Source organism: Rattus rattus, chromosome 9 (genome assembly GCF_011064425.1).
Source record: "Rattus rattus isolate New Zealand chromosome 9, Rrattus_CSIRO_v1, whole genome shotgun sequence".
NCBI classification, from domain to species: Eukaryota; Metazoa; Chordata; class Mammalia; order Rodentia; family Muridae; genus Rattus; species Rattus rattus.
The window spans coordinates 34,364,116-34,383,137 of NC_046162.1; the positions used below are offsets into that span (position 1 = coordinate 34,364,116).

The 19,022-nt window shown below is 44.2% G+C and overlaps 1 protein-coding gene across 1 annotated transcript in view; it reads left to right on the top strand.

The window, feature by feature from the left end:
- The window catches only part of Sar1b (secretion associated Ras related GTPase 1B), a 28,771-nt gene extending 12,362 nt beyond the window's left edge, over positions 1 to 16,409 (top strand). Inside the window, exons 2-7 of the mRNA XM_032914141.1 lie at positions 1,554 to 1,629; positions 3,913 to 4,032; positions 7,792 to 7,857; positions 13,039 to 13,142; positions 14,117 to 14,248; positions 15,818 to 16,409. Coding sequence (XP_032770032.1) covers positions 1,572 to 1,629; positions 3,913 to 4,032; positions 7,792 to 7,857; positions 13,039 to 13,142; positions 14,117 to 14,248; positions 15,818 to 15,934 — 597 coding nt within the window. The 5' untranslated portion in view covers positions 1,554 to 1,571 and the 3' untranslated portion in view covers positions 15,935 to 16,409. The remainder of the gene's footprint in view (positions 1 to 1,553; positions 1,630 to 3,912; positions 4,033 to 7,791; positions 7,858 to 13,038; positions 13,143 to 14,116; positions 14,249 to 15,817) is intronic.
- Positions 16,410 to 19,022: the final 2,613 nt, after the last annotated feature.

The following is a 19,022-nucleotide window of genomic DNA, read 5'->3' on the forward strand; positions in this document are numbered from 1 at the left end:
CCTAGGCAAGCGCTCTACCACTGAGCTAAATCCCCAACCCCCCTACACAAAGGTTTTTAACTCACCTTTTTATTTATTGGGAGAGGTGCACCTACACCATGGTGTCCTCGAAGAGGTCAGAAGGTAGTCTGCAGGGTGGTTCCAGGGACTGAACTCAGACCATCAGGCTTGACAGCAGGTTTCCTTATCCATCAAGCCACCTCACCAGCCTGTGCACACAGCTGTTTAAATTTAGCCTTACTAATTATTGTTATTTTTTGTTGTTTTTGAAACAGAGTCACATGTAGCCCAGGCTGGCCTTGAACTAACTATGCAGCCAGGATGACCTTAAATTCTTGACTCTTCTGCTTTTTACCACTTTAGATATCAGGAATGGAAACTTACCTTCTTTTTTTTTCTTTTCTCCCTATTCTTTCTCCCCAACCCCCAGCTCTTACAACAAAGATTTGATAAATAGCTATGTCTACATATATTTAGCGTAGCACAGATGGTTTCCAAAATTTGTCTTTTTAAATCTTTAAGGATTTTGTGTGTGTGTGTGTGTGTGTGTGTGTGTGTGTGTGTGTGTGTGTGTGAGAGAGAGAGAGAGAGAGAGAGAGAGAGAGAGAGAGAGAGAGAGAGAGAGAGAGAGAGGCCGGCCAATACCCTTAGAGGCAGAAGAGCTCATTGGAAACTCCTGGAGCTGGAGTGGCTGTTAGGCACACAGCATAAGCACTGGCAGCTGAACTCAGGGTCTCTGGAAGAACAGGAGTGCTCTTAACTACTGAGCCATCCTGCCAGCCCCCAAGGTTTTGTTTGTTTGTTTGTTTGTTTTGAGATACAATCTTGCCCTATAGTCTAAGTTGGCCTTGAATTCATAATCCTCCTGCCCGAGGGTCCCAATGGCTAGAGTTACAAGTATGTAACCACCATACTTGGCTCTAACATAGTTTTGAAGTTTTTATGCCAGTTTATACTGCAACCTAATTTATTTATTTTCTTTACTCTTTTGTTTTTTTAAGAGATAGATCTCACCGTATAACTGTGGCTGGCCTATAACTGCTGTGTCCACCAGTCCAGCCTCAATTGCAGTAATCCACCTGCCTCTGTCCTGAGTCCTGGGGTTAGAGTTGTTGGCCATCACACATGGCTCTTAATTTTTTTCCTATCCCTGGTTGTTGTCATTCATTTTGTTCCTTCCATAGACAAAGAATGGTCTCTGCCTGAAGTTTAAGATTCATGCATAAGCATATATGAGGTTCTGTCAGCCTGAGTAACAGGGACTTGTTGTTTATGTGTGCACACGTACATTTGTTTATGTACACCACAATGTATGTGTAGAGGTCAGAGGGCAACTTGTGGAGTTGGTTCTCTCCTACCATGTGGGTCCCATGGACTGAGCTGAGCATATCAGACTTGGCCACAAGTGTCTGTGCATGGAGTCCTCTCACCAGCCCTGCAGTATAGTTCCTAACACTTATGTAATGTTACGCAGATTGTTTAACGTCTGTCAGTGTTCTGTGTATGTTGGCCATGCTGACTTTAGTTAAGTCTAACTAAATCTTGTTTTTCAGACCCTGTAAGATCTGGATATGTCCTTCATATTTGACTGGATTTACAGTGGTTTCAGCAGTGTGCTGCAGTTTCTAGGTAACTTCAGCTTTGCTCTTTGTAGCTGTCACATTTGACCCTGTTTGTGTACTTGTTTGTAGAGAGCACCTTTATATAAGCCTGTGGTTAAGAAAGTGAGCTTTGAGATTATGAAATACATCCAAGTAACTAACCCCTTGAAATCACGTGATCTTAGGACAGGTGTAGGCCAGTGCACTTGTACCCCAGCCCTCACGAGGCTGAGACTGTGATCTGGGACCTTGAATCGTTAGGAACTAAGTTTGGTCCTGGTTAGCATGTCTACTGTATGGAGAAGTGAGGCCCTTCTCAACTGAAGTAATGCTTATACACCATACTAGAAAGACCTCACACAATAACCAGCATTGTCTCTTCACAAAACTAGACCATACGAAAGTGAAAGAAGATGTTTTTCATGGGTAGAAATGAATTAATCATAGAAATAAATTAATCATAGAAATAAAAGACAGCTTTGAGTGCTCAGGAGGAAGTGGTGCACACCTTTAGTTCCAGCACTGGGGAGGCAGAGGCAGGGGGAGCACAGATATATTGATTGACTTGTCTGTGTCTGGATTGCACTGGGGATCTGACCCAGGCCTTGCATATGCTAGGCAAGTCAGATGGAAGGCATGTGCCACTGAACTATATCCACTGCCCTATTTTAAAGCTTGTTTTGTGATGGGATCTCAATTGCTCAGGCTGGCTTGGAACTCACGTTCCTGCTGCCTTCTGCCTCCTAAGCACATAAGATGACAGGAATGACTATGTAGCCCTGGAGCGAGCATGACCCCTGCCCCATCTCACCAGTGAACGCTGCAATTACAGACATTACCATGCTTGGGTAATGTGCAGATTTTAAGTTGTTATCTTAAAGCTGAAAATGAGGGGCTGAGGAGATGGCTCAGTGGTTAAAGGTATCGGCTGCCTGCCTTTCCAGGGCCCCTGGGCTCAGCTCCCAGCACCCACATGGCACCTCTGTATCTGTTACTCCAGTCTTAGGGGACCAGATACCCTCTTGTGGCCTCCTCAGACACTGCACTGCACACAGAGCAGTCATACAGATAAAGTAAAAGAAGATGAAACCTGGAAATAAGAGCTGGGCCTTACTTGGTGGTGCAGACTACTCAGGAGGCTGAAGCAGGAGGATCACAAACTAAAAGTTAAACTGAACAACAGAATGAATAGATTCAAAGCCAAATTGGGCAATTTGGTGAGATCCTGTCTTACAATAAAAAAGCAAAATGAAGTGCAGCTCAGTATAGAAAGCCCTTGCCTGGCCTAACCTGGGGGTAGCTTTGTAGAAAAACAAAGGAAACAAGATAAGCTTAGGAGACCAAGCTTGTTTATGCTGAACTTACTTATTGAGGCAGAGTTACAACTGATATTGTTTATTGTTGGGTTTTGTTTGTTTTTTACATTGAGCATTTTTTATTTTTTTATTTTTTTTAAAGATTTATTCATTTATTATATATAAGTACACTGTAGCTGTCTTCAGATACACCAGAAGAGGGCATTGGATCTCTTTACAGATGGTTGTGAGCCACCATGTGATTGCTGGGAATTGAACTCATGACCTCTGGAAGAGCAGTCGGTGCTCTTAACCGCTGAGCCATCTCTCCAGCCCCGAGCATTTTTTATAATTAATTTATTTTTATTTTATGTGCGATGGCGTTTTGCCTGAATGCATGTCTGTATGAGGATGTCAGATCTCCTGGAACTGGAGTTACAGACAGTAGTGAGCTGCCATGCAGATGTTGGGAATTGAATCTGGGTTCATCTGGAAGAGCAGCCAGTGTTCTTAACTGTTGAACCATCTCTCCAACCCTGTTTTTGTTTCGTTTTTTAAAGAGTCTCTCTACATAGCCCTGGCTGCCCTGGAACTATGTAGACCAGATGAGATCTGCCTCCCAAGAGCTGGGATTAAAGGCATGCACCTCCGTACTTGACCTGGCTTTTGTTTTTTGAGACAGGGTTTCATGTAGGCCAGGCTGACTTTAAACCTGCTGTAGAACTAAGAATTGCCTTGACTTTGTTATTCTGCTGCCTTTATCTCTCAACTGTTGGGATTACAGGTGTGGTAAAGTTGGGTTCTATAAGGGTCTTACTATAGATTTAAGCACAGACATTAAAAGGGACACTTAGGGGAAAGACAGCACACGTGCACTCAGGAGTTCTAGAATTCTCAAGTTGCATTTCAAGCATCTTAACAATAATTACGTATAACTTTTAAGTCATGTCAAATAAAGTCATTTTCATGTTCCATGTTTGCTGTCACTCTGACTGATCATAGCTCTTACTCTGCAGGATTGTATAAAAAAACTGGTAAACTGGTATTCCTTGGATTGGATAATGCCGGGAAAACAACGTTGCTACACATGCTGAAAGATGACAGGCTTGGCCAGCACGTCCCAACACTACATCCCAGTAAGTGTTTCTTCCCTGTGAGTCAGGCTGAGTCATAGTTCCTGCCCGAAAGGCTTTTTGATTTGGGATTTTTGATGGCTAAGGTATGAGAGTATTTAGCCTGTACCTAAAATAGCTGGGTAAATGGTAATTGACCTGGTTCCCAGAGCACAAATTACGATCTAGAAGCAATGCTCAGGCCCTGCTATCCCTGCACTTAACTCTACCATGAGTTAACTCATACCATCCTATGCCTCAGAATAAGAAACTACAGAGGCAGCAGCAGAAAGAAACAGGTTAATTTACCTGTTACAGTGGAAAGATTGTAAACCAGGCAGATAACAGTTAAAACAAGTTAATTGTAGGATGTGCATGGTGTCAGATCCAGCAGTTGGAAGAAGAGGCAGATGGACCTGTGAGTTCAAGGCCACCTTGGTCTTCATAGTAAATTCTCTTGTCAGCCAGGGCTCCGTAGTGACATCCTATCTCAAAAAACCAGTTGCCTTCTGGCCTACACATGTGCCTGTGGCATGTACAAATCTGCACTAATACATACATGAAATGAAAATAACATTTTAAGAGAACTTGATTCTTTTTTTAGAAAGGGAGGGGAGCCTGGCAGAATAGAAGGGATTATTGAGGGGTTTTACTTCTCTTTGCTGGTAGTGACCCTCCACTCATCCCTTGAATCCATCCGCCTGCCTGCCTGCCTTTCTTTCTTTCTTTCTTCCTTCCTTTCTTTCTTTCCTTCTTTCTCTTTGAAAAAAAATCTTTATTGTATAGAAATATATATATATCCCCAAGATGCTATTCTCTCATCTTCAATATGCTATTTTCCCCATCTTCCTCCTCCTCTTCAATGCCTCTGATGTCGAGGACATTTTTTTTTTTTTTTTAAGATTTTATTTACTTATTTAATGTATATGAGTACATTGTAGCTATCTTCAGACTCACCAGAAGATGGCATCAATTCTCATTACAAGATGGTTGTGAGCCACCATGTGGTTGCTGGGAATTGAACTCAGGACCTCTGGAAGGGGAGTCAGTGCTCTTCTTAACCACTGAGCCATCTCTCTAGCCCGTTGAGGACATTATTATACCTTATTAGAACTTCACCCAGATGTCCAGACAACGCCCCATCTATGTATTCTTCTGTATTTGGGAGCTGTATGTTCATGTAGCCATCGATGGAGACCAGGTAGCCCTTGTACTCCATGCCCTAATTAAGTTTCACCATCACTGGCTTTCCTGTCAGTCCACTGAGAAAAGGCTTGGGATCCAGGGGTAAACTCATCGCGAACACCGAACACCGGTGAGCGCTGTACCCCACTAGCCGCTGACCCCGCCACAACAAAGGGACTGGCACTAAGAGAAATGGCCACCAAAAGCTTTTTTTTCTTTTTGAGACAGGGTTCCTCTCTGTAGCCTTGGCTGTTCTGGAACTGACTCTGTAGATCAGGCTAGCCTCAAACTCAGAAATCCACCTGCTTCTGCCTCCTGAGTGCTGGGACTAAAGGCGTCACCACTGCACCCAGCTTTTTTCTTTTTTCTTTTTCTTGTTTTCCATGATTGATTCTTCAGCACCTGGATCTAGACACAGGAACCTGGAGGGTACAGAGCAGGTGCTGTCTCAGCTGTCCTGTGTCCCATATTCATTCCAACTTATATTTTTCCATTTAAAGCATATGTAGAAAAAGTAGCAACTGTCTGTCTTTTGATCTACAATCCATCTGCTAGGTGTTCATGTGGAAAAGTGAGAATATGTATGTACCGAAAGCCTTGTACAGAAAGAGAAGAAACGCAGCAGACCTGCAAGAAGGAGGGAAAGCAGGGCGCACACAGCTGTGGCCAGCGCCTGGGAGGCAGAGGCTAGAAGTCATACATTTGAGCCAGGTCCATCTAGAGTTCCAGAGCAGCCAGGACACATAAAACTGTCTCAAAATATAAAAACGAGGTCATGAGAGAAGTGACCAACAAGAAGTCCTCTGCCATATATATGACACCATCACATGGACATTTTAGAATAAGCAGGATAGTCTGTGGTGATAGGCTTGAGCTGCTTCTAGGGGTGAGGTCTAGGTGGGGGGCTGATGGGGAAGGGGGAGGAAATCGTCTGAGACATTGACAGTCTCCTCCATTAATTCAATTGGCATTTCTTTTATAGAGTAGAGTATGTACAGGATGTAACCGTGCGGGTGGGCAGGCAGCATAGCCAAGCATTGCCCTTTCCTTATGGTAGTGACTTTGAGTACAGCCTGTTAAGTACTGCGTGTACTTGAAACACTGCGTATGGCTCTTCCTTCAGTTTCGAGACAGGGTCTTGTGTGTGACCCAGGTTAACTTCAGACTCACCATCCTTCATCCCTAGCTCCCGGTTTACCGGGGATATGTGTGTGCGATCCCAGCCAGCTTAGAGCTCGTAACTAAGTTAATGCTCCGACACCATGTAGTTTTACATGTAACTTTTTGTTGTGATTATTGGCAAACTTCTCTATTGGCCATGAGGGAAGAGAACAGGATCTGAAAGTCTTTCCCAGGACACACGAGGTAACCAGACAGAAATATGTACGCATAGTTGTTTGCAAGCACCGAGCAGCAGCTGGTGCAGGACCGCAGTTTCTAAGAGAATGAAGCAGACTTTTCTGTATTCTGGCTTTGTGCCAGAAGGTAGTTTTGAACTCAAATGTAAGAGAAAAGCTAGACAGCCCAGTCAGCTGAGGAAACAGAGTAGGGTTGGGAGGCTAGAACTTGCAGCCACAGTACTGGAGGAAAGAGGACGGGGGGCAGTGACTCCCGAAGTTAGCACGGAGAATACTTGTTTGTGCTTGCGTGAAGTAGACCTCCCCAAAGAACCACGTCTGGAGAAAGGACAATTCCACTACAATAAAGTTTAAAAAATATAGTAAAATTTAGTATATATTATAATTTTACAATGTAAAAACAGTAAGAAAGACATGCAGACAGTAGGTAAGTGTGACCCATAATCAGAGGGAACAGACCCAGAAGTGACCAGGATGGTAGGACTGATTGGTAGGGACATGGGGACATTGTGGTGGGCTGTGGGTGTGGCTCCGTGGCTAGAATATCTGCCTGGCCTGCGTGAAGCTGTGCATGACCTGCATAAACCAAGCATGGTGGACCATGCCTGTCTGTAATCTGTCTGCTTCACAGCAAGTTCAAGACCAGCTGGGTTGCACGAGACCCATCTCAAAAAGTTAAGGTTGAAAGACTCTTCTTTGTGCCATTCATTACATTGATTTAGTCAGGGGCAGGACACACACTGTGCTGCAGATAGAGGCCAGCAACCAGATGTGGGTGTCAGTCCTTTTGTCTGCTCTGGGGACGCTGATGAACTATTTTTAAGCTCTCTCTCTCTCTCTCTCTCTCTCTCTCTCTCTCTCTCTCTCTCTCTCTCTCTCTCTCTCTTAAATTTAAGGAGATCAGTGACCAAGGATTTAAAGGAAAACATGTACTCAATGAGGAGGTAAATGGAAGATAACAAACAGATCTTTGTAGTCCAGGCTAGCTTTGAACTTGCTCTGTAGCCAAGGCTGGTCTTAAACGTCTGCTTTTCCTACCTTTTTTTTTTTTTTTTTTTTTTTTTGTTCTTTTTTTTTCCGGAGCTGGGGACCGAACCCAGGGCCTTGCGCTTCCTAGGCACTGAGTTAAATCCCCAACCCCTTGCTTTTCCTAACTTTAAAGTACTGGGATTACAGGCATGAGCCCATGTGCCTGGCACATTTCTGATTATGTTGTAAAAATAATTTTGTTTTTATTTAGCTTCAGAGGAGCTCACTATTGCTGGCATGACGTTTACAACTTTTGATCTGGGTGGGCATTTGCAAGGTAAGAGTCTATTTCTTCGTCTCTGTTTTATCTTAACATAGTAAGTGTGGCCACTGTGGTTCAGAGCTTGGAACTGCGTGTTCTCCAAGTAAGGCAGAGTAAGGTTAAGTCATCACTGGATAGACACATGGGACTTCTCACTCACTGACATCACTGAACTGCTTATGGGTGAGGTACGAGGAAAACTCAGCTTCGAATTTCTCTTTGCTTCAGGGTACCTTGCCCGTGGTCAAATCATATTACGAATACATGATACATGTGTTGCCCCCCCCCCCAAAACTAACCTGTTTTACTTATTTACATACTTTATGTGTAGGGGCACTTTGTTTGCATGTACATCTGCACAGCATTAGACAGTTGTGAGCTGTCATGTGTGTGCTGGGAATTGAACTCAGAACCTTCAGAAGAGCACCAAGTGCTCTTAACCACTGAGCCATCTCTTGAACCCCACTAACCTGTTTTTTGTAACACGAAGAGCTGTCATTCTCCCGACTTCTCTGGTCCTTCCTCTCTTCCCATTCTCTTTCTCCATTAGAGCTGACCTCTTTTTCTCCCCTCTGCTTCTGTTCATCAAGCCCATCTGTGAGGTGTGACTCCTCCCTGGAGAAGCCTCCCTAGCTAGGAGTGCTCCAGCCGTCCTGTGGGACTTAGTGCTTCTGTGTACATTTCTGCAGCAAGTGTGGGAGGACTGTCCTGAACTCTGAGCTGAACTCCTGTGGACTTCCTGTCCATTTTTTTTATACCCCAATAACTCTTAGCATGTGGGTCACATGGTACAGCACAGGTCAAGAATGCTCCAGACCTAAAGGCCCCCTTAAGCCTGGTGTTAAGGAATGGTGGAGAGCCTGGTGTTAGCAGGAGTGCCAGCCCACAGTGCGGATGCTGTATGGAAGGACATACCACCTCACATGAGCTTCATTCCCAACTCCATAAAAATAAGAATAGTAAGATGCTTAGAACCCGATGCGACATGCATTTGAGAAAGTCTTTCAGTGGCTGTGGCTAGAGAAAGCACATTGAGACACACATCTGTTAATCTCTGGGGTATAAAGATTACAGAATTAGAATCTAGAGCTAGGAAGATGGCTTGGTGTAAGAGTGCTTCCCTTGCAAACCTGAACACCTAAGTTCATCCCCAGCATCCATGGAGAAAGGAGAGAGAACTGACTCCAGGCTGTCCTCTAAACTCCACACATGTGCGCATGCACACGCGCGCGCACGCACGCACACACTACTAATAATACTAATAATAATGTAGAGAGATAAAATAAAACTTAGAAGCTAATGCAGTTTGCTTGAAATTTCATTTCTACAGTATTTTCCAGATAGGCCATAAAGCTCAAGTCAGAGTTACTTCTCATGGGGGTGGTCTAAAATTTGTTTTCTCAAGACTGGAGCGTTAAGGGCACCTGCTACTCTTATAGAGCGCTCGGGTTTTGTTCCCAGCACCGCATGGCTACTGACAGCTGTCCTTAGCCCCAGTTCCCGGAGAACTGGTGTCTTCTGGCTTCCACAGGAACTAGACACACACAGCACACATACACACCTGCAGGCAGTACACACATACACATAAAATAAAAATAATAAAATCTTTTTTAAGAATAAAAATTGAGCCTGTGGTAATGGTGCCCACCTTTAATCCCAGCACAAGATAGAGGCCATCCTAGTCTATAGAGTGAGTTCCAGGATAGCCGAGGATGTCCCTGTTCCAAAACCCTGCATCAAAAAGAAAGAAAATCCAGTAAATAAACAAATTGTTTTTTCCTTTAAAAAGTCTATAATGGAAAAAATTAACCCCATGATTTTTGTATACTCATGAGATGTCTATACTTGCTTATCTTTACATAAAGAGTTTAGTCCTAGCTGAATTTTTTTTATATTTTTTTATTAATTTTTATTCATATGAGAATACTGTGCTGTCTTCAGACACACCAGAAGAGGGCATCAGATCCCATTACAGATGCTTGTGAGTCACCATGTGGTTGCTGGGAATTGAACTCAGGACCTCTGGAAGAACAATCAGTGCTCTTAACCACTGAGCCATCTCTCCAGTCCCCCTAGCTGAATATTTTTACTGTGAGACAGAATCTATAACATTTTTCAAACTCCCCATTTTTTTATTAGATATATTTCTTTATTTACATTTCAAATGTTATTTCCTTTCCTGGTTTCCTGTCCATAATCTTTTTTTCCCCCTAAAACAGGGTTTCTCTGTGTAGCCTTGGCTGTCATGGAACTCTGTAGATCAGTCTGGCCTTGAACTCAGACTAGACTGTCTCCTGAGTATTGGGATTAAAAGTGTACACTACCACGCCTGGCTTTCTGTCTCTCTCTTTTTTAAGATTTATTTATATTTATATGTACAGTTGTTTAATGATTTTACCCTCTTTTTATGCAGCCAAAGTCAGCAACTTACGCAGCAGTTTTTAACCTAAGTCACTCAAAGCCAGTGCAGTCCAAAGCCATGTTAATTTGATACGTACATACTGAGGAGTGGTGGTAGGAAAATAATGAAAGCCTGCTTTCTGAAATTAAACCATTATGTATCTTTCTTTTTCTGTGTGAGGGTATCTGATCCCTTGAAACTGGAATTATAGTTTTGAGCTGCCATGTGGGTGCTGGGAATTGAACCCAGATCCTCTGGAAGAGCAGTCAGTGCTCTTAACCACTGAACCACCTCTTCCAGCCCTAATTGTGTTCCTAGAAGAGCAGAAAACTGCACAGCTAAGACCGCTGCACAGCAGTCCCTAACGGCAGTCTGGGATCTGAGCCGAGGCATCTGAAGCAGTGTTGTTTGGAGCTGTGTGGTGTGACGTGTGCCTGGTGCAGGTCCATGTGCTAAGCACCAAGGCTGCAGGGAAGCTCGGTGCTGCACGACGCACATGAGCCCGAAGTGCCAGAAACGTGCCAGCATCAACCCTCTCTGGGTTTTTAGTTCATTTTTGTTCTTGGGCATTCAGAAACCTTTTACTGTTGTCAAATTCTTCTTGACCCACACTTTCAGAACCTGATGAAAGGGCTGAAGTGGCGGAGTGGTTAAGAGCACTGACTGCACTGACAGGCTTTAATTCCCAGCATCTACATGATGCCTCACAACCATCCCAGGGATCACAACCCTCAACTCCGGTCCCAGGGATCTGATGCCCTCTGCTGGCCTTTGCGGGCACTGCACATGTGTGGTCAGACACATACATACTCATACTCATAAAATAAAAACATTTAAAAAGGTTAAGTATAATGCGTGTGTACCAGGAATTCCTCAGGAAAGGATGGAAAACAGTAAGTGAAATATCAGATCCCAGTTTTTCCAGTCTGATGAAAATGGAAACTTAGGGCTGGAGAGATGTCTCAGTGTTGAGAACACTTGTAGTTCTTGCAGAGGACCTAGGTTCAAGTCCTAGCAACCACATGGTGATTCACAGCCACCCATAACTCCAGTTTTAGGGAATCCAATTCCTTCTGTTCTCCATGGCCACCAGGGACATATGTGGCACATACACGTATATGCGGGCAAACACTTCTGCATATAAATAATACAACAAATCTAAGGAAACCGTCACCTCTCAGGTGCAGAGAGCTCGGTGAACACCAAGCACATATGATACAAACAGCACTAAAGCCCCACAGATGAAAGTGCTTGGGCCACTGACTGAGAGAAGAACACCTAGGGGAGAAAAGCAGACAGACATGGAGGCCGCACGCAGAGAATGCAGATAAGAGAGGAACAGCACACCAGGCCAGTGAGGGGGCTCAGCAGATGTGGGTGCTGCCAAGTCCATGACCAGAATCTGGTTTCTCACGAGCTTCACCGTCTAAGGAGAGACAGCCTCCCGACATTTGTTTTCTGACTTCCACACATGTCCTGTGGCGGGACCGCTCCTACACACTCTCACACAAAGTAATCATAAGTGTAACACAGAGAGAAGCAGCACATTTGTCCTCAGAGACAAGGTAAGCTTGAAGACGGGAGAGAAATGTTTCTCGAATACTGAAGGGAAGTGCTTTTTGTTTAGACTTACTTATTCGAGGGTTTTGCACACATGCTTGTCTGTGTACCACATGTGTGCCTGGTGCCCTCAGGGTCAGAAGAGGCCATCAGATTCCCTGGGACTAGAGTTAGAGATAATTGTGAAAACCTTGTGGGTGCTGGGAACTGAACCTTGGTCCTCTGGAGGGGCATCCAGCTTAACCACTGAGCTTCCTCTCCAGCCCCATCTAAATGTTCTCAGAGTTGAATAGGAAATGTCCTTCTAAGGTTCTATGTTGAACATTTGCTCCCTAACTGGTGGCACTATTTTGGAATATTTTCATTAATTAAATTTGTTTCCTGTTTTGAACACAACTGTTTGTAACTTGCCAAGTCTGTACTTGGCACTAACACCAGTCTGTTGTTGATTTCATATTCATCACTAAAACCTCAGAAACAAGAAATATCAAAAAATTGCAACATACACATACACACACACAGAGTTTTTACTGCTTAAATTGGTTGATGAGAGTTCATAGTGGTTTTCTAGTGAACTTAATAATGAGAGTCACTGTGTCTGTGAGTGTACACCACGTGTGTACATCCTGTGCGTGCAGCGCCTGTGGAAGCAGAGGAGGGTGTTGGGTCCGCTCCCTTGCAACTGGAGTTGTGAGCCACCTGATGTGGGTTTTGGGAGCCAAGCTAGGGTCCTCTGGGAGAACAGGAAGCACTCTTAAGCACCGAGCCATTTCTCCTGCTCCTAACTCTATTTCTTTTTTTTTTTTTAAGATTTATTCATGTATTATATATAAGTACACTGTAGCTGTCTCCAGACACACCAGAAGAGGGCATCGGATCTCTTTACAGATGGTTGTGAGCCACCATGTGGTTGCTGGGAATTGAACTCAGGACCTCTGGAAGAGCAGTCAGTGCTCTCAACTGCTGAGCCATCTCTCCAGCCCCCTAACTCTATTTCTTAATGGGGAAGAGTAAAGGATTTCACTGCCCAAAATCAAGGAAAGTCTGAAATTTGTTTTGGTATTCTGGGGAAGATTTGGTACCAAAGTGTTTGGCAAAAGAGGCAGTTGGCTGTACAGTAAAATAGCAGCCAAAGGGACACCTGAATACTCTTGAGGCCTTGTTGGACTCTGCCATCAAACTATCCACTAGGTTTGACCGACACATAAATCCTAACTCCTGATTGTTTTTGTTAGCCCGAAGAGTATGGAAAAACTACCTTCCTGCTATCAATGGCATTGTATTTCTTGTGGATTGTGCAGACCATGAAAGGCTGTTAGAATCAAAAGAAGAACTTGATGTAAGTTGAAAAATTAAAACTAAACACAGTGACCTCCCTCTGGGCAGCCGGAAGGAATAGTTGCAGATGGAGCTATGGGAGAGCAGCTCTCAGCAGTGTCTGAGGAGACGCCTGACTGTCTGGGCTCAGGGATTGTTTGAGCTGTTGATGACTTTAGAGTGCAGAGGGAGTGGAGTGCAGTGGCTGCAGCCAGTGAGGCAGTGCTAATAGGAGCACCTCTGAAGACCGAGCTCACCCTCGCCAGAGTGCGCCCTGCATGTGTGTGCACCCCTGTTCAGTCCTGAAGCCAGTCGATCCAGAGTCGCTCCTTCTCAGGATCCCTTCCGCAGTTGTCCAGCCATCTCTGTGAGCACTTGCAGAAGGAAGGAGGTGTGTTCACTCCCTCTGCACCCCTCTAGGTCAGATACTTTGTAAAGAGGCTCAGCAGTTTCCAGCATGGTAGAACTAAATACCGGACCACAGAGCAAGGAAATCCCTGATCTGACTGACGGTCAGCCCAACCATTCCTTTATTTAGAGACACTCGGTCCTGGGACAGGGTCTGTTAGTTGCTGCCTCCTTCTTGTGTGCAGCCCTCTCTGCACACAGTATTGTTCCCTCAGCACTCCGGCCAGTGTCTAAATAGTGGCTGCGGCTCTTTCTCCAGCTTCTGAGAAGCTAATTGCCCAAGATTAGAACCTAGTCACAGAACCAGAAGTGAAACTGGGTTGTCCCACCTCCAAGGTGCCCATACTCCCTTAGTGATTCGCATAGTGAGCCTCTCCAGAGAGCGTTAGAGAGGTAGGAGAGTCTAGCATACGGTTTTAATGCTCACTTAAGACGTTGTGATTAAGCAGGTCGGGGTATCATGATACAGTGAAGACTGAGTCCTTGGCTGTTTGTTTTTTTTTTGTTGTTGTTGTTTGGTATCTTTTTAAAATAAGCTTTTGAGATAGCTTTAAATCAGTGTCTTTCCTGTTCTTTGCTTTGTTTCAGTCACTAATGACAGATGAAACCATTGCCAACGTGCCTATCCTAATTCTTGGAAACAAGATCGACAGGCCTGAAGCCATAAGTGAAGAGAGGTTACGAGAGATGTTTGGTTTATATGGTCAGACAACAGGAAAGGTAAACCCTTTTTATTTTATTCGTTTTGTTTTTTGAAGCAAGGTTTCACCATGTAGCTCTAGTTGTCCTGCAACAGACTACATAGACCAGACTGAGCTCAAACTCCCAGAGATCTGCCAGCCTCTGCCTCCCAAGTACTGGGATTAAAGATATGGGCCGCCATACCCAGCTAAGAAAGGTAGAAAACTTTAAAATAATTTGTTCGGGGTTTTTGGTTTTAAACAGGGGCTCATGATATATCCCTGGCTAGCCTTAAACTCTCTTGACTCTCCTGCTTTTACCTCACAGAGACTGAGATCCTAGATGAACACCATGTGCCCACCTTTGACCTATTTAATTCTAAGTAGCAACCTGTGGGTGCTGTGAATTGAACCCAACTCCTGTGCAAGAACAAGTGCTCTTAACCAATGTGCATCTCCAGTACCCTCCCCCTCCCTTTTAAATTCAACTTTATGTTTTTTTTTTTTTTTTTTTTTTTTTTTTTTTTTGAGCTGGGGACCAACCCAGGGCCTTTATGCCTTCCTAGGCAAGCGCTCTACCACTGAGCTAAATCCCCAACCCTCAACTTTATGTTTATGGGTGCTTTGCCTGCATATGTCTGTGTACTGTATATGTCTGGTGCACAAGGAGGCCAGAGGAGAGCAGCTCCTGGAGCTGGAGTTACAGATGGTTGTGAGCTAACACATGGGTGCTGGGGTCAAACCTAAATCCTCTAGAAAAGCAACAGCAATTGCTCTTAAGCCCTGGGCCCTCTCTCTACCCCCAGCCAGGGGTAGGTACACATCTATAATTCTAATACTTGAGTCCCTGAGGAGGAAGTTCACAAGTTTAAGGCTATCCTGGGCACTACACAGTTGGTCTCAACAAAACAAATTAAACAAATTAAAAGAAATATTTTCAGGTGAACCATGGAAGAAACGCCATAGTTTATAAACAGAACTTCCTTAGTGCATACATGCTCTTTCAGGGCAAAGGAAAATGCAGCAGAGGAAGGGACTTAACTCTAGGTAGGACTTCTGTCCACGCTAGGGAAGCACTCTACTGCTGTGGACATCTTACCCTCTGTGCCTTCCTTGTAATAAATCTGTTCCACACCAGTTTTTGGCCATGGTCTCATACTCATAGTTAAGGCTGGCCTTGAACTTTGATCCCTAGGGTGCTGAGAATACATGGGAATGCCACCCCTTGCACAATGTTCTCTTGAACACCAGGAAGGAAAATTTGGATTTTTTTCTTTTGGATTTTTGAGACAAGGTCTTACTTTCTAGCCTAGGCTGACCTGGAGCCTGAGATCCTCCCACTTCAGGCTCCCGAGTGCAAAAAATACAGGCGTGCTCCAGCGCTTGGGCGTGGAGAGTCAAGTCAGATGGTTTTGATTCCTTTGCACCTCCCAAGCTCATACCTTTCCCAGTCATTGGCCACATTGTCATAGTAGAGTAAGAGAAGACTTCATCTAAGGGATGCCAAGCGGCCATGGCTTTATCAATGTCTTTATCATCGACACCCTTTGTTCTGAAGGAGAATCTGCATAATCTGTTACCTCAACATAACCGCTCTCTTCTCTTCCAGGGCAGTGTGTCACTGAAGGAGCTGAACGCCCGGCCTCTGGAAGTGTTCATGTGCAGTGTGCTAAAAAGGCAGGGCTACGGGGAAGGCTTCCGCTGGATGGCGCAGTACATCGACTAGCAGCGGCCGGCCCACACTTCCAGCCCTCAGACCCATCCCCAACATGCATAACTTGAATTCAATAGACTTTTGTTGGTTTCAGAATAGGTGTTTTTAGATTATTAATATATCTACCTGAGTGGGAATTGCAAACTGATTCAAGTTTGAATATCACAATGTTAGCTTTCTAATTCCACACAGATAGTTTTTACAGTTTCTAACCCCACATCAACCCATCACCGTTTATAAAGACCAGCTTCCCATCGGTACATTTGAAGCACTTTTTAACAATGTGAGACTACAAATACAAACCATATTTAAAAGCTCATCATGTGAAACTTTTATGTACTTTTTGGAAATAGTTTTTCAATTTAGATTGTCTGCCTATCTTGTATACAGTTAAAATCCGCTTATCAGTGATTGCATGATGCCTTACTGTTTTCAAGACTACTTTTTCTTATGCAAACGTCATGCAATAAAACAAACTCCAACGTTTGGGCTCTGTGTTGGGCAGCTGTTTCATTTGAATGTCCTGTGGCTCGTGTGCTCTGAAAGTGGGAGGATTTAGTGTTGCACATGTGGGAGGGTGGTTGGCGGGCAGGATGCTTCCTTCAGAGTCTAGAATGGTGCATAGCCCGAGGCCTTGAGCTTACACAGCAGTGGGAGTGAGTGTGCTGACTCCAAGTTCTGAAGTTTTCTTTACCAATCATGCAGCCATTACTGCCATGGCTGGCCCAGGCTGGGGCCTGTCCTCTGCAGGTCCAGCCTTTTGTTAAATCACAGCGGTAGCCCGTCGTACAGGCCTTGTGGTCCCACACTAGTCTGATGCTGACTTTAGCAACTCTTTTAATTAATTTTAATTTGTCAAAAGCAGTGAAGTGACAAGTGACCAGACTGTCCACATTAGAGTCACTGTCAGGGCTCCTTATATGGAATGGGACTTCCAAGGGCTTAAAGACCTGCATGCCTGGGAAGAGCAGCAGCTCACTGGGTGGGATTTTACTCCTCTCAAGCATGTTTCAGGCCATCTTTAATCGCACGTGCTCATCTTGCTCAGCACAGGCCTTGGACTCCATGATGCCACTGTGTGAGCGGAAGGTGCCACTGCTGTGCTCACCAATACAGGTGAGGTTAGGTGCTTAAAACATCTTAATTCCCTAAAAAGCTCTTTATGCCCGAGACTATTCCTGTCATTAATAAAAAAGGAGGATCAGTGTCAAACTTTTTGTTTTGAGAAGGTCTGAATATGTAGCCTCTGTTCATGCAGAGGGGAGTAGGACTCTTGTCCATCTCAGACAGCAGCCTGGGCAATGAAACGGGGGCCAGCTGCCCTGCCGTAGGCTCTCCCTGCACTTGTTCACTTTTTGACTGTAAAGCCACATTATTCTCCCCAGATTAAGAAGCAAATGTGATAAGGGCATATAGTGATTTTCTTTTTATTTAAAGTGTATTGTCTAGATTAGGAGAGCTTCCTCACAATTTAACACATCTAAACCGAGTTTAAGTCCCTGTAATCTAGAGGATAGTAAACACAGGGAACAAAAAGACATTGAACAGAACAGAGGTGATTACTTTCAGTTCATGATTGTGACAGAAAGACTCAAGTTAAAACAATTAAAAAAAAAAAAAAAAAGACCGGGGTTGGGGATTTAGCTCAGGGGTAGAGCGCTTGCCTAGGAAGGGCAAGGCCCTGGGTTCGGTCCCCAGCTCCAAAAAAAAGAACCAAAAAAAAAAAAAAAAAAAAAAAAAAAGACCAAAATAAAATAAAATGAAACAAACCATCTTGGAAGTCTGGTGATGACTCCTTAGTCTAAGATATCTATATCTATCCATCTATCTATCTATCTATCTATCTATCTATCTATCTATCTATCTATCTATAGAACAATGATAACCAGTGGGGTTTGGTATAAGCATGGAGTGTAATGGTGCCACCATTTTTATTTATGCCACATGGTTATGGTAACTGAGGTAGATGCCAAGTCACATGGTTGCTCCTGGTGAAGTCACCAACCAAGATGGCTGCCAACCACAATACTGAAAAATTTTGAACTGTGACCCAGAAGTGTCTGGATCATAGATAGCTCCATAGTTAACTCCAACCCCTGCCTACCACACACACACACAGACACACACACACACAATTTAGAATTTAAACTAGATGTTCAATAAAGCAACATAACAAGTATTAAAACAAGCAAGACCCCATGTCACTCTCTTTACTATGGCCTTCTCACATGGGTGGGATGGCTGCCATCCCAGCAGAGTATGCACAGCAGGAGACAACTCCCTGAGCCTTACTCCCCCACGGGTCTGCTGTAAGCAGGCTGTGTGTGCAGGGAGTGGGTGGGGGTGGTTCTGGTTTGTGTCTGTGTGTCTGTGTGTGTGTCTGTATATGCACTTGAGTGAAGGCTCCTAGAATGGGCAGAGGTATTAGATTCCCCTAGACCTGTAGTTATAAGTAGTTTTGAGCTGCCAGCTGTGGGTCCTAGGCATTGAACTTAGGTCCTCTGGGTGAGCAAAATGTATTCTTAACTGCTGAGCCATCTCTCCAGCCAGTTAATATTCCTTTTAATCCTGTGATGTGTACAATTAGAAATTCAAAACCTACGATTCTCTAAAGAGAGAGTACAAAAGCCACCACTGGGCTGGGCCAAGGGATCAATGCCCTGAGCCCAGTTAGGACAGATTGTCCCTTCTGTCCAACACCAAGGAGACCAAAGGGACTGTACAATTTTCACAAGGACCTTTTAAAAAAGGAATAAAGACAGCTGCTAAAAAGAGATACTAAGGGGTTGGAGATTTAGCTCAGTGGTAGAGCGCTTGCCTAGAAAGCGCAAGGCCCTGGGTTCGGCCCCCAGCCCCAAAAAAAAAAAAAAAAAACCAAAAAAAAAAAAATAAATGAATACTAAGAAAGGAAGACTAAGAAGGAGGAGGAGGAAGAAGAGAGAGAGAGAGAGAGAGAGAGAGAGAGAGAGAGAGAGAGAGAGAGAGAGAGACTGAGAAAGCTAGGCTGATTCCATGAGAGACTTCAAATTGGCAGTTAAGGAGACTAGGCCTAAAAACTGGGCAAATCCAAGCACGCCCAGGCAAGTCAATTACTAGTAGA